Raw genomic sequence first — 23,988 nt, forward strand, 5'->3', positions numbered from 1 at the left:
CAGAACCCATAGAAAAACTGAGTGATACATTTTCCCAGTCCAAGATAACTTAGAAGTTCCACTGGAAAGGTGTGCTTCACCAGGACCAGGAGTGGGAAAAAAAGCTGTGGCACAGCCCAGTGCAGCCCAGCCCAGCACAGCACAGAGATCACTGGCAATAGTTTGAAGGGGCAGTGAGAGAACTCTGCTACACCTGGGTGAGTGTGGAGTGAGGAGCACAAGCCGCAGAATCTGCAGCAAGAATCTGAAGAAAGCAGCCTGCACCCCCAGAGACGGTAAGGGAAGTCTGCAGTGATTTCCCTGCTCTTCCTGGAGTAGAACTCCACTGTTTGCCTATACTCAGACCCAGGAAGCAGTTTAGACTTCCATACTAAGATAGCTGAATCTCTCCTTATAGCCCCAGGGCAGAGGGTAGTGCTGTGGCCATCTACATATCAAAGCAAAGGCTAGAGAACATAAGACCTTGGAGGAATAAAGGTCCCAGTGGGATGTACCCAAAAAAAAGAACAACCCCAAAGCTTTGGAAGTGCTGTAAATTAGCCTTGGGCTAAGGAAATGAATAAACAACAGAAAAAGAAGAATCTGACCATAGAGAATTACTTTAGTAGCATGGAAGATCAAAGCACATACTCAGATGATTACAAAATCAAAGCTTCCTTATCCAAAACATCCAAGAGAAATAGAAAATGGGATCAGACTATGGATGAGCTCAAAAAATACTTTGAAAAGCAATTAAGGGAGGTGGAGGAAAAATTGGGAGGAGAAATGAGAGATGCAGAAAAATCATGAAAACCAAATCAAAAGCTTGGTGAGGGGTGGCATAGTGGCATAGTGGATAAAGCACCGGCCTTGGAGTCAGGAGTACCTGGGTTCAAATCCGGTCTCAGATACTTAATAATTACCTAGCTGTGTGGCCTTGGGCCCACTTAACCCCATTTGCCTTGCAAAAAACAAAAAAAAAAAAAAACAAAAAAGCTAAAAACCAGTTTAGGCCTAATGGAAAAAGCAAAACAAAAGGCAAATGAGGGGAAGACTGCCTTAAAAAACAGAATTGGCCAGCTGGAAAAGGAGATTAAAAAGGCTCTCTGAAGAAAATAACTCCTTCAAATGCAAAATGGAACTAAAGGAAGCTGATAACTTTGCAAGAAAGCAGGAAGAAATAAAAACTCTTCCATAAAAGCTAAAAATGAGAAGAAAATGTGAAATATCTCACTGGAAAAACAACTGACCTTGAAAACAGATCCAGAAGAAATAATTTGAAAATTATTGGACTATATGAAAGCCACGACCAGGAGAAGAGCCTAGACTTCATTTTTCAAGAAACAATACAGCAAAATTACCCTGAGATCCTAGAAGCAGAGGGTAAAATAGAAATTGAGAGAATTCACCAGTTACCCCCTAAAAGGGATCCCAAAAGAAAAACTTCCAGGAATATTATAGCCAAATTCCAAAACTCCGAAATCAAAGAGAAAATTCTAAAAGTTGCCAGAAACATACAATTCAACTACCTAGGCTCCATAGTCAGGATTACACAGGATCTGGCAGCATCTACATTAAAGGCTCATCAGGATTGGAATATGATATTCCGGAAGGCAAAAGATCTTGGTTTACAACTAAGAATCAACTACCCAGCAAAACTGAACATCCTCTTTCAGGGGAAAAGATGGATTTTCAATGAAACAGGGGACTTATTTTATTTTTTTATTAATTTTTATTAAAGATATTATTTGAGTTTTACAATTTTCCCCCCAATCTTACTTCCCTTCCCCCACCCCCCCCCCCCATGGAAAGCAATCTGTCAGTCTTTACTTTATTTCCATGTTTTACCTTGATCCAAATTGGATGTGATGAGAGAGAAATCATATCCTTAGAGAAGAGACAATAATTCTAAGAGGTAACAAGATCAGACAATAAGATAATTAAAGGGAATAGTCATTGAACTTTGTTCAAACTCCACAGCTCCTTAACTGGATACAGATGGCACTCTCCTTTGCAGACAGCCCAAAACTGTTCCCTATTGTTGCACTGATGGAATGAGCAAGTCCTTCAAGGTTGATCATCACTCCCATGTTGCTGTTAGGGTATATAGTGTTTTTCTGGTTCAGTTCATGCAAATCCCTCCAGGCTTCCCTGAAATCCCATCCTTCCTGGTTTCTAATAGAACAATAGTATTCCATGACATACATATACGACAGTTTGCTAAGCCATTCCGCAATTGAAGGACATTTACTTGATTTACAATTCTTCGCCACCACAAACAGGGCTGCTATAAATATTTTTGTACAAGTAATGTTTTTACCCTTTTCCTTCATCTCTTCAAGATATAGACCCAGTAGTGGTATTGCTGGGTCAAAGGGTATGCACATTTTTGTTGCCCTTTGGGCATACAAACAGGGGACTTTCAAACTTTCCTATTGAGATGACCAGAGCTGAACAGAATGTTTGATCTCCAAGTACAGGACTCTGGTGAACCACAGAGGGAGTGGAAGAAAGGGACTAACTATGAGGAACTTGATGATGTTGAACTGTTTGTATTCCTGCACAGGAATAAGGTATTAATAACTCATGAACTTTCTCATTTATAAGAGCTGTTAGAAGGAGGATATATAGACAGGGCATAGGAAGGAGTGGAATATAATGGTATGATGTGGTAAAGGGATGGAGTCAGTGGGTGATGGGGGAAAGTACTGGGAGGAGGGAAAAGGAGATGAAGAAGAAGCTGAAAGATTTCACATAAGAGTCAAAAAAAAAAGCTTTTTCAATGAAGGGGAGGGGGAAGGAAGGCAAGGGGGAATGAGTGTACCTTCATTCTCATCAGAAATGGCTCATGGAGGAAATGACATGCACACTTAATAGGGTGAGGAAATCTGTCTTGCCCTGGAGAAGGATGGGAGAAAAGGGACAGGATGAGGGGAAATGGGGGGAGGGAAGGGGGAATAGGTGATAGAAGAGAGGGAAGATTGAGGGAGAGGGTACTCAGATGCAACACACTTTTGGACAGGGCCAGGATGAAAGAGAGAGAGAGAGAGAGAGAGAGAGAGAGAGAGAGAGAGAGAGAGAGAGAAGAGAAGAGAATAAATGAGAGTGGGGAGAAATAGAGTGGAGGTACAGCTAGTAATAGCAACTGAGGGAAAAATATTGAAGCAACTTCTCTGGTGGACTTATGATAAAGAAAGCAACTCACCCCAGAGACAGAGCCTTTGGAATCTTGAGGTTTCTCATCTTCTTGGGAGGGGGGGGGGAGGGGGTTTATGTTTACTCTTGTAACATTCAATTTACATCAATGTATGGCATAGAAACAATGTAGAGACTGTCAGGCAGCCTTCTGGGGTGGGGGAGGGAAAGGGGAAAAATTGTAGAATTCAGAGCCTTGAAAAAAATGATGGATACATACTACTACTGTATATAATTGGAAAACAAAATGTTAAAAGGAAAAAAAAGAGGGTGATCAACATTGTCAAAGGTTTTAGAGGGCCCAAAGAGAATGAGGATTGAGGAAGAAGTCACTAGATTTGGAAAATAAGGAAATAATTGGTAACTTTGGAAACAAGTTTCAGTAAAATAAAGTTGAAAGCAAGATTCTAAGAGTGAAGAAATGGTAAAAGGAAAGAAAGTGGATGCTCCCATTGAAGACAGATTTTTCAAAGAGTTTAGCCAGAAATAGTAAAAGAGATATAGTATGATAGTGAGAATAGAAGGAGCAAGTGAGAATTTTTCCAAACCAATAAAGACATGGGAATGTTTATAAGAGGAAGGGAATGAGCCAGTAGACAGGGAGAGATTAAAAATAAGTGATAACAATGGAAACGACAGAGGGGTAATCTGCTGGAGAAGAGGGTATGGAATGAGATCACTTTTGCAGGTAGAGGGGAGGGCCTTGGTAAGAAATAAAGTTATCTCTTCATGTGAGATAGGTGAAGGAGGAAATACTGGCAGAAGGCATGAGTGATGTGAGATCAGAAATTGGGAAAAAGTTGAATGGTCTTAATTTTTCTGTAAAATATGAGGCAAAAAAATGAGGCAAGTTAAATTAACACACCTCTGAGGTACTACCTCACACCGCTCAGACTGCCCAAGATGACCAGAAAGGACAATGATGAATGTTGGACGGGATGTGGGAAATCTGGGACACTAATGCATTGTTGGTGGAGCTGTGAGCTCATCCAGCCTTTCTGGAGAGAAATTTGGAATTACTCCCAAAGGGCAACAAAAATGTGCCTACCCTTTGATCCAGCAATACCACTACTGGGTCTATACCCTGATGAGATTATGAAAAAGGGTAAAAACATCAGTTTGACAAAAATATTCATAGCAGCTCTGTTTGTGGTGGCAAAGAATTTGAAATTAAGTGTATGCCCTTAATTTGGGGAATGGATTAAACTGTGGTATATGTATGTCATGGAACACTATTGTTCTATTAGAAACCAGGAGGGGTGGGAATTCAGGGAAGCATGGAAGGATCTGCAGGAATTGATGCTGAGCGAGATGAGCAGAACCAGAACTGTACACCCTAACAGCAACATGGGGGTGATGAACAACCTTAATGGACTTGCTCATTCCATCAGTGCAACAATCAGGGACAATTTTGGGCTGTCTGCAATGGAGAATACCATCTGTATCCAGAGAAAGAATTGTGGAGTTTGAACAAAGACCAAAAACTATGACCTTTAATTTAGGAAAAAACTTGTTATCTTGTTATATAATTTTTCTATCTCTTATACTTTATTTTTCTTCCTTAAATGTTTGATTTCTCTCTCATCACATACCAATGTATACCATGGAAACAATGAAAGGACTTAGAGACTGCCTTCTGTGGAGGTTGGGGGGAGGAAAGCAAGAATAGAGGAAAAATTATAAAACTTAAAATAAATAAAACATTTCTCTAAAAAAACAAGCACGATGAAGTAGGAAATGCAATTTAAAAAAAATCTTCAACCACTAAAAAATATGAAGCAAGTTGAGAGAGTCATGGGAGATTTGAGGAGAGAGAAAAATGTTTGGAAGAGGCCATGTAAAGCGTAAGGCAGGTATAGAAGAATTTTCTAGCAGAAGGGAGGGCCCAAGTAAGGTTTTATAAAAGTGTAGAGTGGACCCTCTCAGAACAGTTGCATGACCTTCTCCATCATTGTTCAGTTACATATGTGTAAAAACAAAGGCAGCAAATGGTAGGAATGGACCAAAGGTTTTGCAGGTCATAATCAGTGAAATTATAAAGGAGCTAGGGATTCAGAAGGAAATAATATAAAATTGAACTGGTTCACCAAGGAGACAAGATGGGGAGAGTAGTATCTAGTGAAAGACAGATGTCCTGAGAAAGAACTGAGCAGCCAAGAGACTGGAGATCATGTAGTTAAAGAAAGGTTACATAAGTGAGATTGAGGGAGAAGTGAAAAGTCAATAGATTATGATCAGCTAAGGGGAGTTGCTAATTTTTGAATGTGAAGGTGGTAAGATCAACAACATGTCCATCTTTGTGTTTAGCTGAGGTGAGAGGAGGAATGACTGGGGACCTGGGTGATGGGGGTATTTGAGGGAAAGTCAATATGTATATTCAAAGATCCCTCTTATGAAGACAGGAGCTGAAGAGAAGAGAAAAATTTCAAGCCATGTGTTCAGCTTCATTGAAGAAGTAAGGAAGGGACTTGAAGGTTTGTAGGCAATAGCTACCAGCATGACAACAGGAAATGGTGGATTTTTCAGAGATCTTTAGGTACTCGTGGGTCACATTTTAAAACCTTGTTCTGAGATATTTCAGCAAGAGAGCATAAATAGAACTAATTATTTATTAGTAAAACATTTGAATGTTTTACCAGAGTCAGGGCTGTTTGACCTCTGATCCTTATGAAAGCTCTGATGGAAAGCTCTTTCTCCACCTGCATTGGAATCTACATGTGTTTCTATTTACTACTGAATGTGTATTTGAAGTCACAATGTACTACAATGTGTTATTGGTCTGGATGGGCATTTCTCGAAAGAAAAGTGACAATCACCTTCAGAGCAAAGGGAAGCAGCCACAGCCAAGAGACTGGCTGGGACTTATGTGAAATGCTAACTGAAAGCAGTTAGTGTCACTCCTTCTAGTTCTGCAAACAGGTCAAGACCTGGTAGAAGCCAGAACTTTGGGAGCTGCAACAGGGAACTAGGTTTTTGTTACTGGAAAAGAAAGAGAACTGGCTTGTGGTGCTGGCAGGAAGTGGTCATGAACTGGTCAATTGGCCATGAGATCATTGCAATGAGCACATATTTGAGATAGCACTGGATATCCATTAGTGCAGAAGGTTGGAATGTCATTTTACCCAAGGACAGAGTCAACCTATCCAACAGGGTGATAAAAATGCTTTATTAGATAGGGAAATTGTCAAATATTCACTGCTGGATTACAAATCTAACAGAATTTTTTTATGTTCTGTAAACTTCTATACCTTTTATTTTGCTTTTTGCCCATGGAAGGCACTTTTTTGAAATACTTAAACTCTGTCTCAAGTAACCCTATAGGGAAGAAGAGTTTGTCTTTCCCAAGATACAGAATCCTAGAAATCAGGTAAAAACTGGAGGAAATGGGCCACCATTCTAGCAGTGGTCTATGGTAAGGGCTTATCAGAAAGTCAGCTCATCTACAATTCCATATGAGTGTTTTCCTCATTCCTGCCTGGGTGGTTTCTTGTATGGACATTATTAACTTGTCATGCCAAAACACAAAGTTCCTAACCTAACCTATTATTCCTAATCTATACCTCTGAATCCCCAAACCAAAAACCTTGGTAATATGAGTACTATATAAAAATACTTTTCCTGTGGATTGAAATAATTGGCTAACCTTATTAAACAAATATTTATTAAAGTAGACCTTACAAAATTGTCCAGAAGGCACAATAGAGTATGTTTCCTAGACTACCTAACCTATTCTCAGACTTATCCTTAAGACTTCTTTACTGAAGGCAGTACCTGTGCGAATAACTTTCACCAGATCCTGACGGATCTGTTTAAATCCAGGAATCGGCCGAGTCGTCAAGTACCAAACAGCATGCAGGACGTCAGTAGCATGGACACGATTGTGATCTACAAATCATTAAACATTAGAGAAATAAATTCATCTATTCATCTATTATGCATGAAAGAAAGATTGTGAAAAATGGAATGCTGAAAAGTCTTATCATTTTTTGAAAAACTAAAAAAACTTTAAAAAAAAGCATTGTCTCCATTTTACATAATTTTTCTCATCACTCTTCTTTTCTCCCATGTGTTGAAAACTATTTCCAAAGAATTACTCTGATCACTTGCTTGCTTTCTCAATAACATTAAAGGCAAAATTTAAAAACTGACAAGTTTTTTCTCATAGCACACATTGCATAAACACCATATAAAATGGATATTTTCTATATTCATCCAGAACAGAAATGGAGGATTGTACATGAAATTGTAGACTTTTATTGTATACAGCTTGGTTTTCATGTATATAAGAAAATCAACCTCCAGTTTTCAAAAGTGATCCAGAAACAAGATTGAAAAAAATTGGATCCCTCTCTCTCCCAATCTGGAAAATAAGGGCTACTCGTGAACCCAATCCCACTGAATCCCAAAGACCTCTGACCTATTTTGTTTCCCAGTTCCTTGGTGGGCTCACCTTATCAAGACCAAGACAACCAATCAGCTTAGCCCAGAGCAGCTCAGAACTCGGAGCTCAAAGAATTTCTAAGCTTCAGGATCTTTAATTGGGCCAGCACACCCAGCCCAAACAAGCATTTTTCAAAGGGAATTTCTTTTTCTAATTGCTCTCCAGAGGAAAATGAAAGTAAAAAGGTAACACGATTCATGGTATATCACAAAATCTCAAGAAGAAAATGTTTTGAAATATTTTTTTAAAAAAGATAAGCTGCTACCCACACTAGAAATTTATTCAAAGATCCAAAGGTATTCTGGCTATTTCTCCCATATTAAAATGCTGACATCTCCATGTCCTACCCCAGAAATAACTTTGAGGATAAATTCCTGCTCTTTATATTTGAGACCCACTAGATCACTGATCCAGAGTTGAAAGGAACCTCAGAGGTCATCTTGTTCAATCTCATTTTAGGAATTCAAAAACTGAGGCTCAGAGAAGTTAATTAACTAACTCAGGTTCTCACAAATAGTGAGCATCAGATATGGATTTTGAACTCAGGTATTCTGACTCTGGAGACATTCTTTGCCTTTTTAAGGAGATGTGTGTGTGTGTGTATACATATATATAATTCTGGTTTTATTATATATTATTAAAATGTATATTTTTAATAATATATAATAAAAATCAGAATAGAAAAATTTCCAAATAATCATGAATTCTGATTCACCAAACAAAATTCTCATTAGAATAGCTCATAAGTTGAAGAATCACCCAGAAAATATTCTTGCAGTCCATTATTAGTTCAGTAAGAACTAGGTCTCAATCACTATCTCTTCAGTCAGCATAAATCCACAAACTCTAGAAAAGTATGATTTTCCAAAGCATAATTTGGTTCCTTTACATTAAAGCGGATGGCAAAAATAGCTCACTGTGTGTTTGTGTGCTGCATGCTCACTGTTTCGCAATTTACAAAGCTCTTTCCTCAACGTAACCTACTTATTCTTATCTCCATCTCACAGATAAGGACCCTGGGACTAAGAAATGGAAAGTGCAAAGTCCTCAGTCACATGATTAAGAATCAAATGCTCCAACCACTTAGCTGCACTACCAGCAGCCCATTTATTCCTCAAAGAATGGGCATTCTTCATATCCTCCCAAATCACTAGTCACATTTTTAAAAGAAAAGTCTCTTTAAAAGAAGAAAAACACTCTTCTGGTGGTAAAGGAATGCTATTATGAATTTATATTAGAGTATAAAATATTACCATCTCCCTCTCCCTCCCACTCTCCCTCCCTCCTCCTCCCCATCTCCCTCCCCCACCCCACCCCTCCTAAAACTAATGACATGCCATAGTAATTATTTTATCCTTCAAAAGCTGGAAGAACCTAGAAGGGGAAATTCAATTCTAGATCTGATTCTTACTAACAGGTAGGAAGCAGTCATTGCGGGGAAGAGAAGAATTTGGGGAAAACATATGGGAAGGATCCAAGTCACACTAATTTGAGACAAAGGAAAGGAACTCTTAGAATTGTACAACACATCTAAGATTTTGGAAAAGCAAACTTCCAAGGATTCAGGGGAAAGTTAGGTAGCATTCTATGGACACAAATACTTCAGAGGAAATCAGCTTAGGAGGGAAAGGGGATAACTCAAGAATAAGCTCCTGAAACCATTCCAACCAAGAATATTGGGATGTCTATGAATACCCAAAGATTTCATCATTCAACCAATCAACCAAGAAGTTGAAAGCCAGGCCAGGCAACAGGACATGAATGGAAGACAGATCTTGGTCCAGGCCTAGAGAACAAGAGTCAATGATGCTAAAGCTCAAGGTATCAGGTCAAGGTGCAGGCATCATTTTTTAGATCTAGTAGGGGACTAATGGCTTCAGGAAGGAGGAAGCTAGAGCTGCTGGCTTCTGCTTTGGCTTCAGTTAGCTCTAGAAATAACTAAAAGGGAACTGATATCCAATAAAAGTAAAGAAGAAACATTAAGGGAGAAGAGATTTTTAATCAAGATCCCTGAGAATCCTATTTCATCCCTGGGTCCCAAAAAAACTCATAGACTTGATTAGTGATTCACTCACTGTTGACCTTGGAGTCAAGAGGAGGCTGGCAGGTGGGCAGTGGGCGGCAGGCTGTGGGTGGTCTGCAGGCTCAGTTGGTTCCCAATGGCCTTCTGCCAACAGCTCATGGGGAATCAGCTTGACAAGCAGCTACCCAACTGGAGCTTCTATTCTTCAGTGCCTAAGACATGACCCTTTCTTTTACTAAGGGTTTTTCATTGTAATAGAAATAGGTAGCATTTCTTACATCAGCAACTTTCTGGGAAGACCATGCCTTCTGATTCTTCAAAATTGGATTCCAGCCTTAACAATGAATCTGTGCACCTTCCTTAGTTCTGCCAAATACTTTGCCTAGCTCCAGTACTGGTGGGAAATGAGGGATTCAAGAATCTAAGGAGTCTTGGATAGTAAGGGTAAGAACAACTTTGGGGAACACATAGAATCCTATCAGATTGGCTCTAAATTTATAGGAAAAACTCCATTAATCTATGGAAAACAACTACAAAGGCTGAGTAATGGGCAGAGCTTTAAAACCAATGCAGCAGGGCAAGACCAGCTTTTGTGTTTTGAAAGCATATATAGGCATTGCAAGCTCCTAAGATTTAAACCTGGGAGGGTCTTTAGAGTTCATCCAACACAGTCTTCTCATTGAGACCTTCAAAGAGGAACAGAGCCACAGACACCACCACACACTCAGATATAGAAGGGAACTTGGAGCTGAGGATGTCTTGGTCACTTAGAGGGGCAGTACCTGGCTCCAGGTTCCAGAAGGGACAGGAATTAGAATCAGGGTTCTAACTGTGACTGCTGGGTTGGTTTTTTGTTTCCCTTTGGCAGAACTCCCACAAATTTTACCTTCCTTGGATACCTCACTTTTTCTAAGACCTCTATCTCTATAGAAAGAGGCATAGTGTGTTGGCTCATCTGGTCTTCAGACATTCATCAAGTCAGAGGGTCCCCATGTGCAGGAACTTATTATACCCCAGGTCACCCAGCTGCCTCAGTAGACTGGCTTTGTCACTTCTTAGGAAAACCCCATCCCTGGAAGGGGGAATGGGGAAGGCAAAGACAAACAATCCTAGTTGATAGCAGTTCTGTCACACACATTCATATTTTGAACATAGACATAGGGTAGCCAAAAGGGGAAAAAACCTCATTGGGATAGCTTAAGATTTAACAAGGATAGACGTCTTTTTAAAAAAGGCAAGGAATAAAACTTGCAAACACTAACTCAGTGATTTGGACTTGATCATTAAAGAGATGGTTGTGAAACACCTGGAGGAAGTGGCCATTACAAAGAGCCAGCATGGCTGCATCAAGAACAGGACATACAAAATGAACCACATTTCCTTTCTTGATGATAAAATTAAGCTTACAGAAGAAGGAAATACTATAGATATGATTTACCCAGATTGTGGCCAAGAATTAGATAGGGTCTAACATGGGACTGGTAAGAGGGCTCCTCCACCTGGTGCTTGGGACAAGCCCCAACTGCTCTGCCTGCTGACCATGGACCAAGTGGAGGTCTGGAGACCCAGTTCAGGTATCATAGATACTACCCCAACAGTGTGAGGACAGAAAGCCTTCTAATTAGCAGCTGAGCCAGAACCAAGGCACCCACAGACAAACCTTCCCATTCTTCCTGGGGTCAGTTTCCAGTGTAGAGGGAGTCCGGGAGAGGGAGTCCCTCCAGTCAGCCCATCACCAAGCAGACTTAATCATATGGCAGCTTTGTTTCTTCTGTCTCTCTTGTGTTTATTTTCCCCTGAGACCTAGGTGAATGAATATCCCAGAAAGAAGAACCTTGTTGTTTTCAAAAAGTCACAAGATCTGGGGCAGCTAGGTGGCCCAGTGGATAGAGCACCAGCCCTGGAGTCAGGAGTACCTGAGTTCAAATCCCGCCTCAGACATTTAATAATTACCTAGCTGTGGCCTTGGGCAAACCACTTAACCCCATTTGCCTTGCAAAAAAAAAAAGCCTAAAAAAAAAGTCACAAGATCCCCCAGAGGTCATCCATTGGAGCTCACAGAAGATCTGCTGCAGCTGCAGCCAAGTCCAGAGCCAGGTAAGCCCTGAGCACCACCTGTCTGACAGCCCAGCAATGGATGATCCAGCAGCTGCGATACCAGGTCAGGGAAGCAAGGAGCAAATTCCTCCCCTGGTCACACCTGGAAGTGGACTTGATGGGAGGCAAAAATGACAATTTCAAAACTTTTACTCCCTGAGTAGCAGTTAATGAAAGTTTTTATAAAGTCTAAAAATCTACTAGTGATACATAATGAAAGCAGTGCTTAAGTTGAATTTTAATTAGAAACATCAATATTTTTAAAAATTTAATTAAAACCTTTCAAGAGTTGTTTTTATGAGTCTGTAGCATTTATCCTTCTGAAGTTATTAAAGTTTAAAACTACACTAAGGGGATCCTACATATACTGTATATAATACAAAAGAATTTCATACTCCTTTGGTACAGAAATTAGAGCAATTGTGGATAACACATTTAATAGTCACATGGACCCAGACCTGGCTGGAGTCAAAAAAATAATTGTCAAAGAGTTCAATGTTACCATTGCAGAAGGTGTTTAGTGGAGAACCCCAAGGATTTATAATCTGTCTTGCACTATATAACATTTTTATACATGACTTTGATAAAGACTTGGATGGAATTCTTATCAAATTTGCAAACAGCTTCAAGTTGTGATAATTAACATAGTGGATGCCAGAGTGAAGATTCAAGAATCTTGACAGACAACTGTATTACACTGAAACTAATAAAATGGAATTCAACAGATATAAAAAAGTATAATTACACTTAGGTACCAAAAAAATAGCTTCCCAAATATAAGTTGGAGAAACTATAACTAAGTAGCAATTTTTCTGAAAAATGTTTGGGGAGTTAGCAACCTGAAAACTCTGCAGCATGATGGAGCAATGACAGACACTAAGGTATTCTTAGGACCCCTCAGAAAATAGCACAGCTTCTAGAAAGGGGGAAGTGTTAGTCCTTCCACTGCCCTCTACCCCACCTCTACTTTCAGCTGGTGCAGTATGGTTTAAGAAGGATATTCCTAATTTGGAGAATGTCCACAGGAAAGCCACCAGGATGGTGAAGATCCTTGAGTCCATGTCACAAGAAGACTAGCTGAAGGAAATGAGCATGTGAGGAGCCTAAAGAAGATGGACTTGGTGGAACATTAGAGCTGTCTTCAATCATGTGGAGGGCTCTCAAGAAGTATAATACCAGTTTTGGGTAGTCCCAAAATACAGAACCAAAAACAATGGGTAGAAGTTGCAAAGAGGCAAACTGAGGTTTAATGTTAGGACCAAAGTAAAATGGACTGCGCCCCCTTCCTGGTGTTCTTCCGACAGAAGCAAGATGACCAACTGTCAGGAAGGTCAGAGGCAAAAATCCTACTGTTTACAGGCTGAACTATATGGCCATTGAGGTTTCTTCTTAACAAATTCTGTCATTTTCCCATTCATCACTGACTCTGTGATCCCAAGGAAGCCATTTAATTTCAATTACCCTCATTTTGCTCATCTGTGAAACAGAAATGATTCCGTCTTTAATATTTGCCTCGCAGAATTGTGGTTAGGAAAGTACTTTGTAAATTCTCAAGTTCTCTATCCAGGGAATCCCCAAAATCTTGGTGCAGCTCTGAGTTATGACTGAGATTCTCAGTCTAACAGGGGCATTCATTGGGTATCAATGGAGTAATAATACCTGTAAAATGCTACATATAAATCTTAGTGACTATTACTATGAATATTGTGTTTGCCCACGAATAGTCATGGAAAGATTTTCTAAGTTTCTATAAATAGTAAATAAAATATTCACTCACTTTCCAAGGTAAAAAAATCTTAGTTTTACAAGATGTCTTCCATCTGTGGGAGTTATGATAGATTATAATCTGTCTAACACAAAAGTATGTTGTGTTCTCAACCCCACAGAGAACAAACAGGTCAGAAATCCTGGATGCAGGAAGACTGCAGAAGAAGAATGTCAGATTTGTGTTCATAGAAGACTGATTTCAATGCCTACATTAAAAATTTCTTACAGTGCAAAAAAAAAGAAAGTTATAATCATTTCAAGGAAATCTGAGGAAAGAGACCCAGTAGTTTATTCCACATTAACTAGGAAGGTCACATATTTACATATATTTACTCTCTTAGTATGATGCCTATGCTTTCAAATCTTAATCTGTCATAAAAGCAAATGAGGAAGCCCATTCTCTCCTCAAAACCATTCTTTAGAGAGACAACTTTAGTGCATTCAGAAATGTCAAAGAAAAAATTTCTTTTAAAAATAATCAGGTTGTGTGTTTTCAGAACTGGCCCAACTTTTCCTTTTTGACTGAAAGATATCAATCACAGTTCTATGACGTACTGGTGTATACTTACAAGGAATGTCCCGGTAGCCATTTTCTAATGCATGGAAGTAGCTCACAAATTCTGGAACAGGGATTTTAAACATGTCCATCAAACCAGTGTCTTGAAACAACGTATACATAGTCTAAGAATAAATTCAAACAATGTTCATTTTAAGGATCAGAATTCCTAAGCTTTGGAACTAGTTATGGCTCATTTTAAAGGCATGTCAATTTTTGGTTTTCACTTAGAAATAGAAAGGCTACCCTAGTTAATCAGACCATTAAACTGTGTCAATACTTAACTAAAACCTCCCCTTCCCCAATTTGTCATCTTGGAGAACTACAAAAAATTATTTTTAAAAATTATAGGGCACTATTTACAAAGAAATTGGGAACATGTATATCCTAAATCACTCTTCAATTGGATAGGAACCTATCAATCAACTAGTTCAATTTTCTTATTTTACAAATGAGGAAAGTTAGAAGATCCATGACTCGACCAAGGTCATACAACTAGTTGGTTGGCTAGCAGTACAATCATCTGATAACAGGTTGAATGATTATATAAACTGCAAAACTGAATATATCATTTAATCTGGAGAGGAGAGGTAGGCAGGTTAGGGGGATACAGACCTGTGATTTAATCAATATAGAGATCCTTCTAAACAGAAAAAGATGAAGTGGAGAAAGAAGATCATGACATGCATTAAATGGACATCAGAGAGAGCTTATCTGTCAATGTGTTTATTAGTGTGCAGACAAGGAAGAGGGTCCAAAGTTGAGCAAGGGAGGAGTGAAGTGGATTGCTTTTGGGAAACTGAAAAGCTCTTTCAAGAAACCCAAGCTTCTTCTAAAAACAAAGACTCACTTTTTAACACTAAGTGAGTCTGGGTAGCAGCAAGAAATGGAATATGACAGCCTCAAAAAAATGGAGCATATTACCTGGAGGCAATGGAGAGATGCATGGAACGTTGAGGCAGAAGAAGATAAAATATTTTATCAAAGAAATGTATGACTGAAAAAGAAGATGGATGGTCCTGACCTGAGCAGTCAGGGTATCCACAGAAGAAAGTGAAAAGGGCCTCCTGTGTGCTGGGTGTATTTGTCCTGCTGAACTGCTAAGAGGACACAGAAGAGTTACACAGGAAGGGCATCCACAGATAGGCTGGAATCTGCCTCACTGGAGAACACGCTAATACTGAGGCTCTCATAGATCCCTAGGAGCTCCCAGGGAAGAAACTACATCTACCACCATAGATCAGAAATGTCTGTAAGAGAGAGTTTTCTAAGGCACTAGTCCTAAGAGGTTATCTAACTTGTCATGTATCAGGGAAGGGAATTGAAACCACTGATCCTGAGGCTAAACATTTATTCAATATACAAAGTTATCTCTTTCTAGAGAGAGACAGGTAAGAAAATTTTGAAATTTAGAACTTCCCTTTCATCACAATCAATCTTATTCTGTATCTATCTATATTTAATAAAGTAAAATTAAATTGGCCTCGGTCAGCTTTTCAAAAGCATTTCACCTCTAATATGAGACCAAGCAGAAAATTTCTGCCTGAAATACAGTATTTGGAAATGTTAATGATTCAGTCAAAATGGTGAGAAGAATGGGAGGAAGATAAAAATGAACTAGGCATCTCCATTCATTGGATTTCTATTTTTTTTTATAGAATAGCATACTTAGTCTTACCTGCAATTGCTTTAGATTACACTTTTAAACAAATTCATATAAAGTTTATAAAATGTTTCTAAAGGTGGGAAAAGGTACATATAACAGAATAAATTAATAATCTGAGCTTGAAATAAAGAGGGAACTCACTATGATGGAAAGATCACTAGACAAAGAACCAAGAGATCCTGGTTCTTATGTAGATTCTGCCACTGAACAGAACTTAAATTCTGGTAGGTTTCAGCACCCCCCCTCTGTACAATTAGCAAGTTGGACAGATGGCCATTAAATTTGTCCTTCTAGGTCAAACAATCCATGATTACTATGTTGAACTGTTCGACAAGAACAGTATAAAGGTAGAAGGAAATGCCTTTGAAGGTAATAAATTTCCCATCTCTGGAGGCTTCAAATGGAGGCCAAAAGACTCCATCTGGGAACATTTAAAGAGGATTCCTGTATGGGTTTGAATTAGATGTTCTCATGATCCCTCTTAGCTCTAAAGAGTGATAATTCTCTAAAGGGTGACAATATTATCCTTTAAGACATACAATTGTATTCCTAAAAATCTAGAGGGATGAAACAGAATTGATTGCCTTATAATATTTTTGTTTTTGTAAATAAAGTTATAAAAAGAGAAAAACTATTTTTAAAAATAAGCAATTCTCTCACCAGGAAGATGAGCCTCTGTTACTCAAAGAAGATAAAAATTATTCATTATTTTCACTTCCTGATATGTTGTATTTTAAATGAATGTAAAAATTTTTCTACTTTATCTTGGTGATGTCAACAAATGATAATACCATGTGAAAAATAACAACTCAAAAAAAGGGTGAGTTATCAACTATAACAATGGAAAGAAATGCGTCCTTTTAGACTCTGTTCCACTTCCTGAGAAGACAGATGACAATCAAAGACAAAAATCTGCCTCTCAAAAACAACTGGCTTCCGTGAAAATAAAATGACATGGCAGTTTCCTCCTCAACACTAATGAATGGCAGAAGCTAACAAATAACCAGGTAATGACAAGAACGAACACTTATAGCCATGTGCACTTTGGGTTAGCATTGTGCTGAGCGCTTTACAATCAATCATCTTATTGGATCCTCACAACAACTCAGAGAGGGAAGTGCTAGCAGGGTTCCCATTTTATAGATGAGGAAAATGAGGTCAATAGCTGATCTAACTTGCCCAGGGTCAAGGGATGGGCCCTGAGTAAGCATAAGTGACTCAGGCCAGTTCTGAACTGATCTTCTTGTCTATATATTTATGAGGTCCAGTATGTTTTATTCACCAGAAGCACTATTGAATGACTCCTAATGGCTGAAATGAATTAAAATAGTATTAATACCAGACAAGTCACACAAAATTTAAATCTTCCAAACTGCATGTATATATATATATATATATATATATATATATGAATGATGTATGGAAATAGCCAATTTAAATAAACCCAGATGCTTCTCTCATTCCTAACAATTTTAAATTCCTAGACATTAGCATATCAATGAGGACTGAGTCAATTATGTCAGACATATTTTGCATTCATATCCTATTATTTACATACAAGATCATTGTTGCCTTTTCTGAATTGGAGTTGTAATTCACAATCATCGAAAAAATATTTTTATAGGTTGGCAAAAATGCTTTACTACTGAAAAGACTTCTGGACTGACTTTTGATGAAGTACCACATTGCTAAATCCTTTGACCTGAACCATTCAACAGTTTTATTAAGGCTGGTGCATACAGATCTTTGGATTTCCCTCTCCTGTTCAGTAGGACACTTAATCAGTTTTAACTTTCTCCTTCTCCTGCTGCTCAGCACAATACTTTAAATACTGCAGGAACTTAAATTAACACTAACTGAATGAAAGAATGACACAGAAGTATCCACACAAGGAATGCTAATAAAATTTTCTGATAACAGAAGATGGAAGGAATGACGAAGATAGGATAGTAGAATAACAACAGACTGACATTCTGGGCTAAAGCTAATAAGAGAAACAATAGCAATCAACAGTAACAACAATATATTCACTGAATCACAAAACCACAAAATTTTAGAGTCAGAAGGGACTTCAGTGGTCATCAGTTCCAAAAGGGATCCTCAGTACAACCTATCAAACAAGGGGCCACTTAGCCTCCAAATGAAGAACTTCCCAGAGGAGGAAGCTGACTACTTGCAGACAGAGGCCAGGTATCCACAGAGAACTCTGTGGACATTAAGCTAAAACTGGCCACTAGGTCATCAAGCCATTACAACCATTTGTTGTTGCTCAACCTTCCTAGATCTCAGGAAGTTGAATGCCCACTTCAGTGTTATGTTTCCTCTGTTTTCAAGATGATTAATTAGGATATATCTGACCACTCTCTTTCCCCTCAAAAAAGAAGAGACAGAGCAGAGGGAAGACAGGCCCATGAACTCTCAGAACAGAGTTGAAAAAAAAATACTTTTTAATGTTCTCAGAGCAGCAAAATAAAAGCAACTATCAGAGGTTGCTGTAACAAAACAGCCCAGGAGTCTCAATTCGCTCTCATTTACTCTCTCTTTCTCTTCCCCCCACCATGTCTATTTATCTCCCTTTTCTTCTCAATCTCTCTCTGCTTTTGTCTCTCTCCCCCACCTTTCTTCTTCTTCTTCCTCTTTCTCTTTCCTTCTTCTCACTCTCTTGCTTTTTCCCTCCCTCCCCCCTTCTCTCTCTCTCCTTTACTTCTCCTCCCTCTCTTGCCTTCTGCCTTTCTCTCCCTCCTCTTCTCTCTTTCTCCCACTTTCTCTCCCCTTCTCTCTCTCTCTCTCTCTCTCTCTCTCTCTCTCTCTCTCTCTCTCTCTCTCTCTCTCTCTCCTTTACTTCTCCCTCTCCCTCTCCTTCCTTCTCCACCTTCTCTCCTTCTATAGGCTTGTCCTTTTACATAACACAGCTAGATATAGTAAAAAAAAAAGTATAAAACTGAATCAAAAATCTGTCCTCTTTTAGCCATGTGATCTTGGGCAACTTCTCTCCTGTTACTGGCTCTTCATTTCCCCATTTGAAGTTAAACCCAACATTTTAGGTAAAAAGAAAAATCAATGGCATAAATATAGATTAAAGGAGGATGTGGTGTAACAGTAGATGATAGGGCAAAGATCTGGAGACCCTAGATGATCACAAGTTTAGTATAGGCCAAGAGTTTGATAGAACTACTAAAAACAAACAAAGCTACCACAAACTTGGGTTGAGTATAATAAATATTATAATAAAAAAACAATGTTCAGACAACAGAAAACCATAACCCTAGAATGCTCTGTTGGGTTGATCACATCTGGAAAATCATGTCTAATTCTGAGTAGTGCATTTTAGATAGAACATTGATAGATTGGACTGGGCTAGTCAGAGGGGACTGAGATAGTGAGGAAGCTATGGAAAATAACAGTTTAAAAATTAAGGTTGTGTGGCCTGAGAGAAAGTCCACAGTGTGATACAATAGCTTAAAGTGTTGTTATTTATTTAATTCTTGAAAAAAACTTTTATTCTTTATGATATGGTTATCTTAGCTACTCACCCTCCAACAGAAAGAACTCTCCCAATATAGTGATTTTATCTGACAACATATTAAACTTTAATTCTCCATCTATATGAGGGCTGTTATTTAGAAACAGGAGATGGGCAGGCTGTTCTGCATTATACCAGAGGATCAAACTTGATGGAAGGCTTATTCCAGCTCCAAATACTGCATAACTTTATAACCATCAGTTTCCCAAAGATGGAATAAACTCCCTCATTGGGTCACTGAAGCTATTCAAGCCTAAGGGGGTGGAAGGGGATGGGAATCTAGACTGAGTGACCGCTACAACCCCTTCCAATTCTAAACCTCAGAGCTCTGTAAATGTAGTATTTCCGGAGAAAAATAACAAACCTGACTCAGGATCCTTCCTGATCTTCCTCCCATTGTTTCCATGACTTCAAAAATGGGAAAATTCCAGTTGTTCATCTTCGTTATTAATATATCATGATCTTCTCTTAGTATAAGTTCCAGTAAGCACTCCTCATCTATCTGTGTGCAAACACACATTTATAAATCTAAGGAAACTTTACTTTTCTACTTTAAGTGATCAATTCATCTTAATATTACAAGCGCAAATAGATACTACCAATCTTCAATATTGTATTCTCAAATTATCATCCTCACACACACAGAGCTGCTTTTCTCTCTCTCTCTCTCTCTCTCTCTCTCTCTCTCTCTCTCTCTCTCTCTCTCTCTCTCTTCATCATTTCTTATTTTGGCAGAATGATATCTTCGAATCACTTTAGGTAAATTATATTTAAAGGCCTTTAAAGGCCTCTAAACATTAGGAGATTCAGGTAATACTAGAGAGATGACTTCCCAACTCTAGGAGCCTATGATTGGAAGCAGAACATTATTTCTGCAAATAACAAAACTTCTTATGCTAAAAATACACTAAATTAATCCTAAAATTTGCTTTGCAGAGATCTAGGACAACCTGTTATGGACAATGTCATTCACATCCAGAGGGGAACAAAAAAAAAATCACAGAATCTGAATATATACTATGTTCACTTCAAAAAAAATTATCTTATTTTTTCCTTCCTCTCCCATGGTTTTCTATCTTTTCTCTTAGTCCTAATTCTTCATTCATAAAAATGATTAGAAAAATATGTAACTTATAAATAAGCAAGTGGATAAATGTTGAAAAACTACCATAGTATATAACTGAACAAAATAAAATATCAAATAAAAATAATAAAATATCTGTCTTATGATGTCACATGAAACTTATATATTTATATCTGTTTTTAAGGTTATTGGCTAGAAAAAAGTTTTGGACTCTTCAGAAAAAAGTTCATAACAAAAATGACTATAGTAAAAGCATCACTATATACGTAATAGCACACGTTTTCCAAAATCTGCATTTGTATTTGTATTTAAAACAATTTTACCTCAGCATTTTCATAAAGATACTTTGAGTTTTTGTTCTGCTGATCCCCTGATGGCATCACTTCTTTCTCCTCTTCCTTCTCCTTTTCTTTTTCTTCATCTTCTTCCTCTGAGGCCTTCTGATAGTGGCACCTATCTAGGGCATTAGTTAAGTCCTCCCCTGGCTTGTCAGAGGGTTCACCCTGGGCTTCTTCTGAGTCCTCTTCTTCCACGTTTTTTCCCTCCTCCTTCTCCCCCTTCACTTCTAGGTCAAGGCTCTTGATGGACTCTGGCTTGAGTTCCTTTCCAGCCTCTCTGATTGGTTCTTGTGGAGTAGTGATGTGTCCCTCTTCAACTTTAAAAGAAATAGATAAAATTGTAAGCAATCCATATATTTACTCTAATCTTTGAAGAGAATTTGGTAAGAAAGAAAATTGCTGTTTTCTTGTTATGTCTTGATTTGGTTAAAATTGCTACTTAGACTCTATTCAGCTATATAGTATTACCGGAGTTCGTCAAAATCGCTGACTGGCGGTGCTAGCTCAAGAAGCTGGGTCCAGTAAATGAACCCAGGCTTCACTCAGTCCCTTCCAAGGGAGCTCAAGGTCTCAAATGAATTAATTTCTACATCTAAGAATAAAGAAAAAAAATGCCAAGTTTCATAAGAATGAAAAATATTTAGTCAGTTCCTAGAAATAGTGACTTTTTTTTAAGCAGAGTTCTGAGTTACTTAAATTTCATTTATAAAAAAAATTCTCAAGTTAATTTATGAAGATATACTTTCTTCCATCAAAATAGCTGACTTGAAATTCCTGGTCTGCCTCCTATGGAAAAGAGAATCTAGATTTCAATTCAGTGATTGATCTCCATAATAACTACTAACAACAATTCATTAAGTGAATCACCATCTTCATGTTGAAAATCATTATTTTTAACTTGCAAAAATAAAGTCAGACTATAAGAGTGAATCAGTTCAATTTTCTAGTACAAAAATTATTTAGATTTGGAATGCCATCTATGATTTTCTTGTAATTGAACAGCCTTCCTAATTGTATGCCTAATTTAGGGTAAATCTAGAGGCAATTCCTTAGTACATAATGATATTCCCCCAGGCAAGAGAGAAACCATTCTGGAAATACAGTTCTGGCTGAAACAACCAAGTTTGTCCATAACTCTTCTAACAACTACTAGTCTTGTTTATTGCCATTATTATAGAAGCATGAATAATAATTTTTCTAATCACTGTTACACTGTGTGTGTGATATATAATGATTATAAATAAAATTTTTGGTTTTGAAATATAAAACTATAAAATAATTACAATTGGTTTTGAAATATAAAACTATAAAATAATTACAATTGGTTTTGAAATATAAAACTATTTAATATCTATAAAAGAATTAGAATAAAATAATTAAAATAAAATTAGAATTTTTCTCTATAACAAAAAATAAAATATTCAATAAACGTATACCCATGTACATTCAAAACATGCATTAAAAAGCCCCAAATTCATTGTAAGTATAATTAGTTCAAATTTTTATTACTTTATTAATTGGTAGTAATTACATTTGTAATTGCACAGATTCTTTACAATCTAAAATCTTGTGAAAAAAAACAAGACATAAGTCTGTGTTGTAGAAGGGTCACCTAAAATACAAAGAACTGAAATGACTTGCCTGGAGCTGATCCATTAACCTGGCTTAGAACCCATTTTCAAACTCCTTAAACACTTACCACGTCTTCTCCCTAGCTTGCTACTGAATCTGCCTCTGGATGGATTATGGAAATCAGCAGTGGAAGTGGTTCATTTATTATAGAATGAAGTTCCATTGATGAGGCTTCAATCAGGGGGTTCCCCCTTGCACTTATTAGGCCTGTGTGCAGTTTCCTCTGCATTTTCTAATGTGCTCATTTGATTACACAGTGGCTAACATTGACAGAACCTTGTTCTATACAAGGCTAAGAAGAAGATGGATCAACAACAAAAATATTGAATTTTAAAATTCTTGGATGATATTTATGTTCCTGCAAGGCAAACTGACAAATTATTTCTTCATTTAATTTTAGACCAACTGAAAAAAATACAAATAATCATTATTAAGCATATAGATATAGATATAGATACATCGATGATATAGATAGATGATATAGATATAGAGATAGAGATGTAGATGTAAATGTAGATATAGATATAGATAAACACACACATACACATACACATATATGAAATATCTTTTGAAAACTCACCTGGTTTTGCACCCTGGTCATCTATATCATATTCAGATTCACGTATTGAATCATGCTTCAGTACCTCACGTCCACAACTTAATAAATAAATTACATAAAGGTATATTATAAGGCTATTTCCCATATTTTTAATCTAAATAGTTTTACTTTCCCACCTAAACCCAGTGAACCTTCCCCCAAGGCCACCATCTCCCTAAACCCTTCCTATGAAGACTCCCCCCGTTCTGGGGAGCTAGCAGTGGTTTATATTTGGGAATTCCCAGTGACTCTGGATAAAAAGGAGAAAGGAAGAGAGTAAGAACTTACAAAGAAACTACAAAGTTCCAGGCCCTAGGTGAGTGCTTTTTTAAAGAGTATCTCATTTGATCCTCACAACACCCCTGGGAGGGAGGTACTGTTATTATCCTCATTTTACAGTTGAAGAAACTGAGGCAGCAAAAGGTAAATGACTTGCCCAAGGTTCTACAGTAGCATGTGTCTGAGGATGGATCTGAATTCAGGTCCTCCCACCTCCAAGCCCAGAGCTCTCCCCATTGTTCCCACCTAGCTGCCCCAAACTTCCTCCTGGGAAGGAAGCAGTGAATTTTTATACAGTCAGAGAGATTCAATTACCTGTCTCAATACAGATTTAGCTCCCACCTCAATCAACCTCAGAGGTTTTAAATGCACTACCTGGTGAGAATTAAAATAGGGTGAGGAGGGAAACTTATTAAATACAGCAATGCATGTGACTGAGCACAATTGAGGAAATGTGTGTACCTTTAAATAAGACTATTCATCATCACCACTAGCATGGGAGTGACTACATCCTAATTCCAGAATGCTGTGATTAGAGAGGAGAACAGGATTCCAACGGGACGGATCCAGAGGTTAGTCTGTTTTAGAGGCCACCTCAGTTCCCTGCCACTTAAACAGATTCAGGTTCATTTCTTACACAGACCTGTTCTTCCACTCCCCAGTTCATAACTTGCTTCTGCATATCCTCAGACTTCTATGTATCAGTCAAATGAACGACAGAAAAGAAATAGGAAAAAAACATAATTTGGGGTCTGACAGAGGTCAAGGCTTGCAAGGCTAGGCCAAACCTAAACCAAAAAGAGTGTATAT

The 23,988-nt window shown here is 38.0% G+C and overlaps 1 protein-coding gene across 1 annotated transcript in view; it reads right to left on the reverse strand.

Moving 5' to 3' along the window:
- Positions 1-23,988, reverse strand: part of PDE3B (phosphodiesterase 3B) — a 180,683-nt gene that overhangs the window by 22,951 nt on the left and 133,744 nt on the right. Inside the window, exons 7-11 of the mRNA XM_074230219.1 lie at positions 22,882-22,958; positions 20,655-20,986; positions 19,612-19,749; positions 14,072-14,183; positions 6,946-7,059 (exon numbers count right to left, since the gene is read on the reverse strand). Of these exons, the coding sequence (XP_074086320.1) occupies positions 6,946-7,059; positions 14,072-14,183; positions 19,612-19,749; positions 20,655-20,986; positions 22,882-22,958 (773 nt within the window). The remainder of the gene's footprint in view (positions 1-6,945; positions 7,060-14,071; positions 14,184-19,611; positions 19,750-20,654; positions 20,987-22,881; positions 22,959-23,988) is intronic.

The sequence above is a fragment of the Macrotis lagotis genome, chromosome 3 (genome assembly GCF_037893015.1).
Source record: "Macrotis lagotis isolate mMagLag1 chromosome 3, bilby.v1.9.chrom.fasta, whole genome shotgun sequence".
NCBI lineage: Eukaryota > Metazoa > Chordata > Mammalia > Peramelemorphia > Peramelidae > Macrotis > Macrotis lagotis.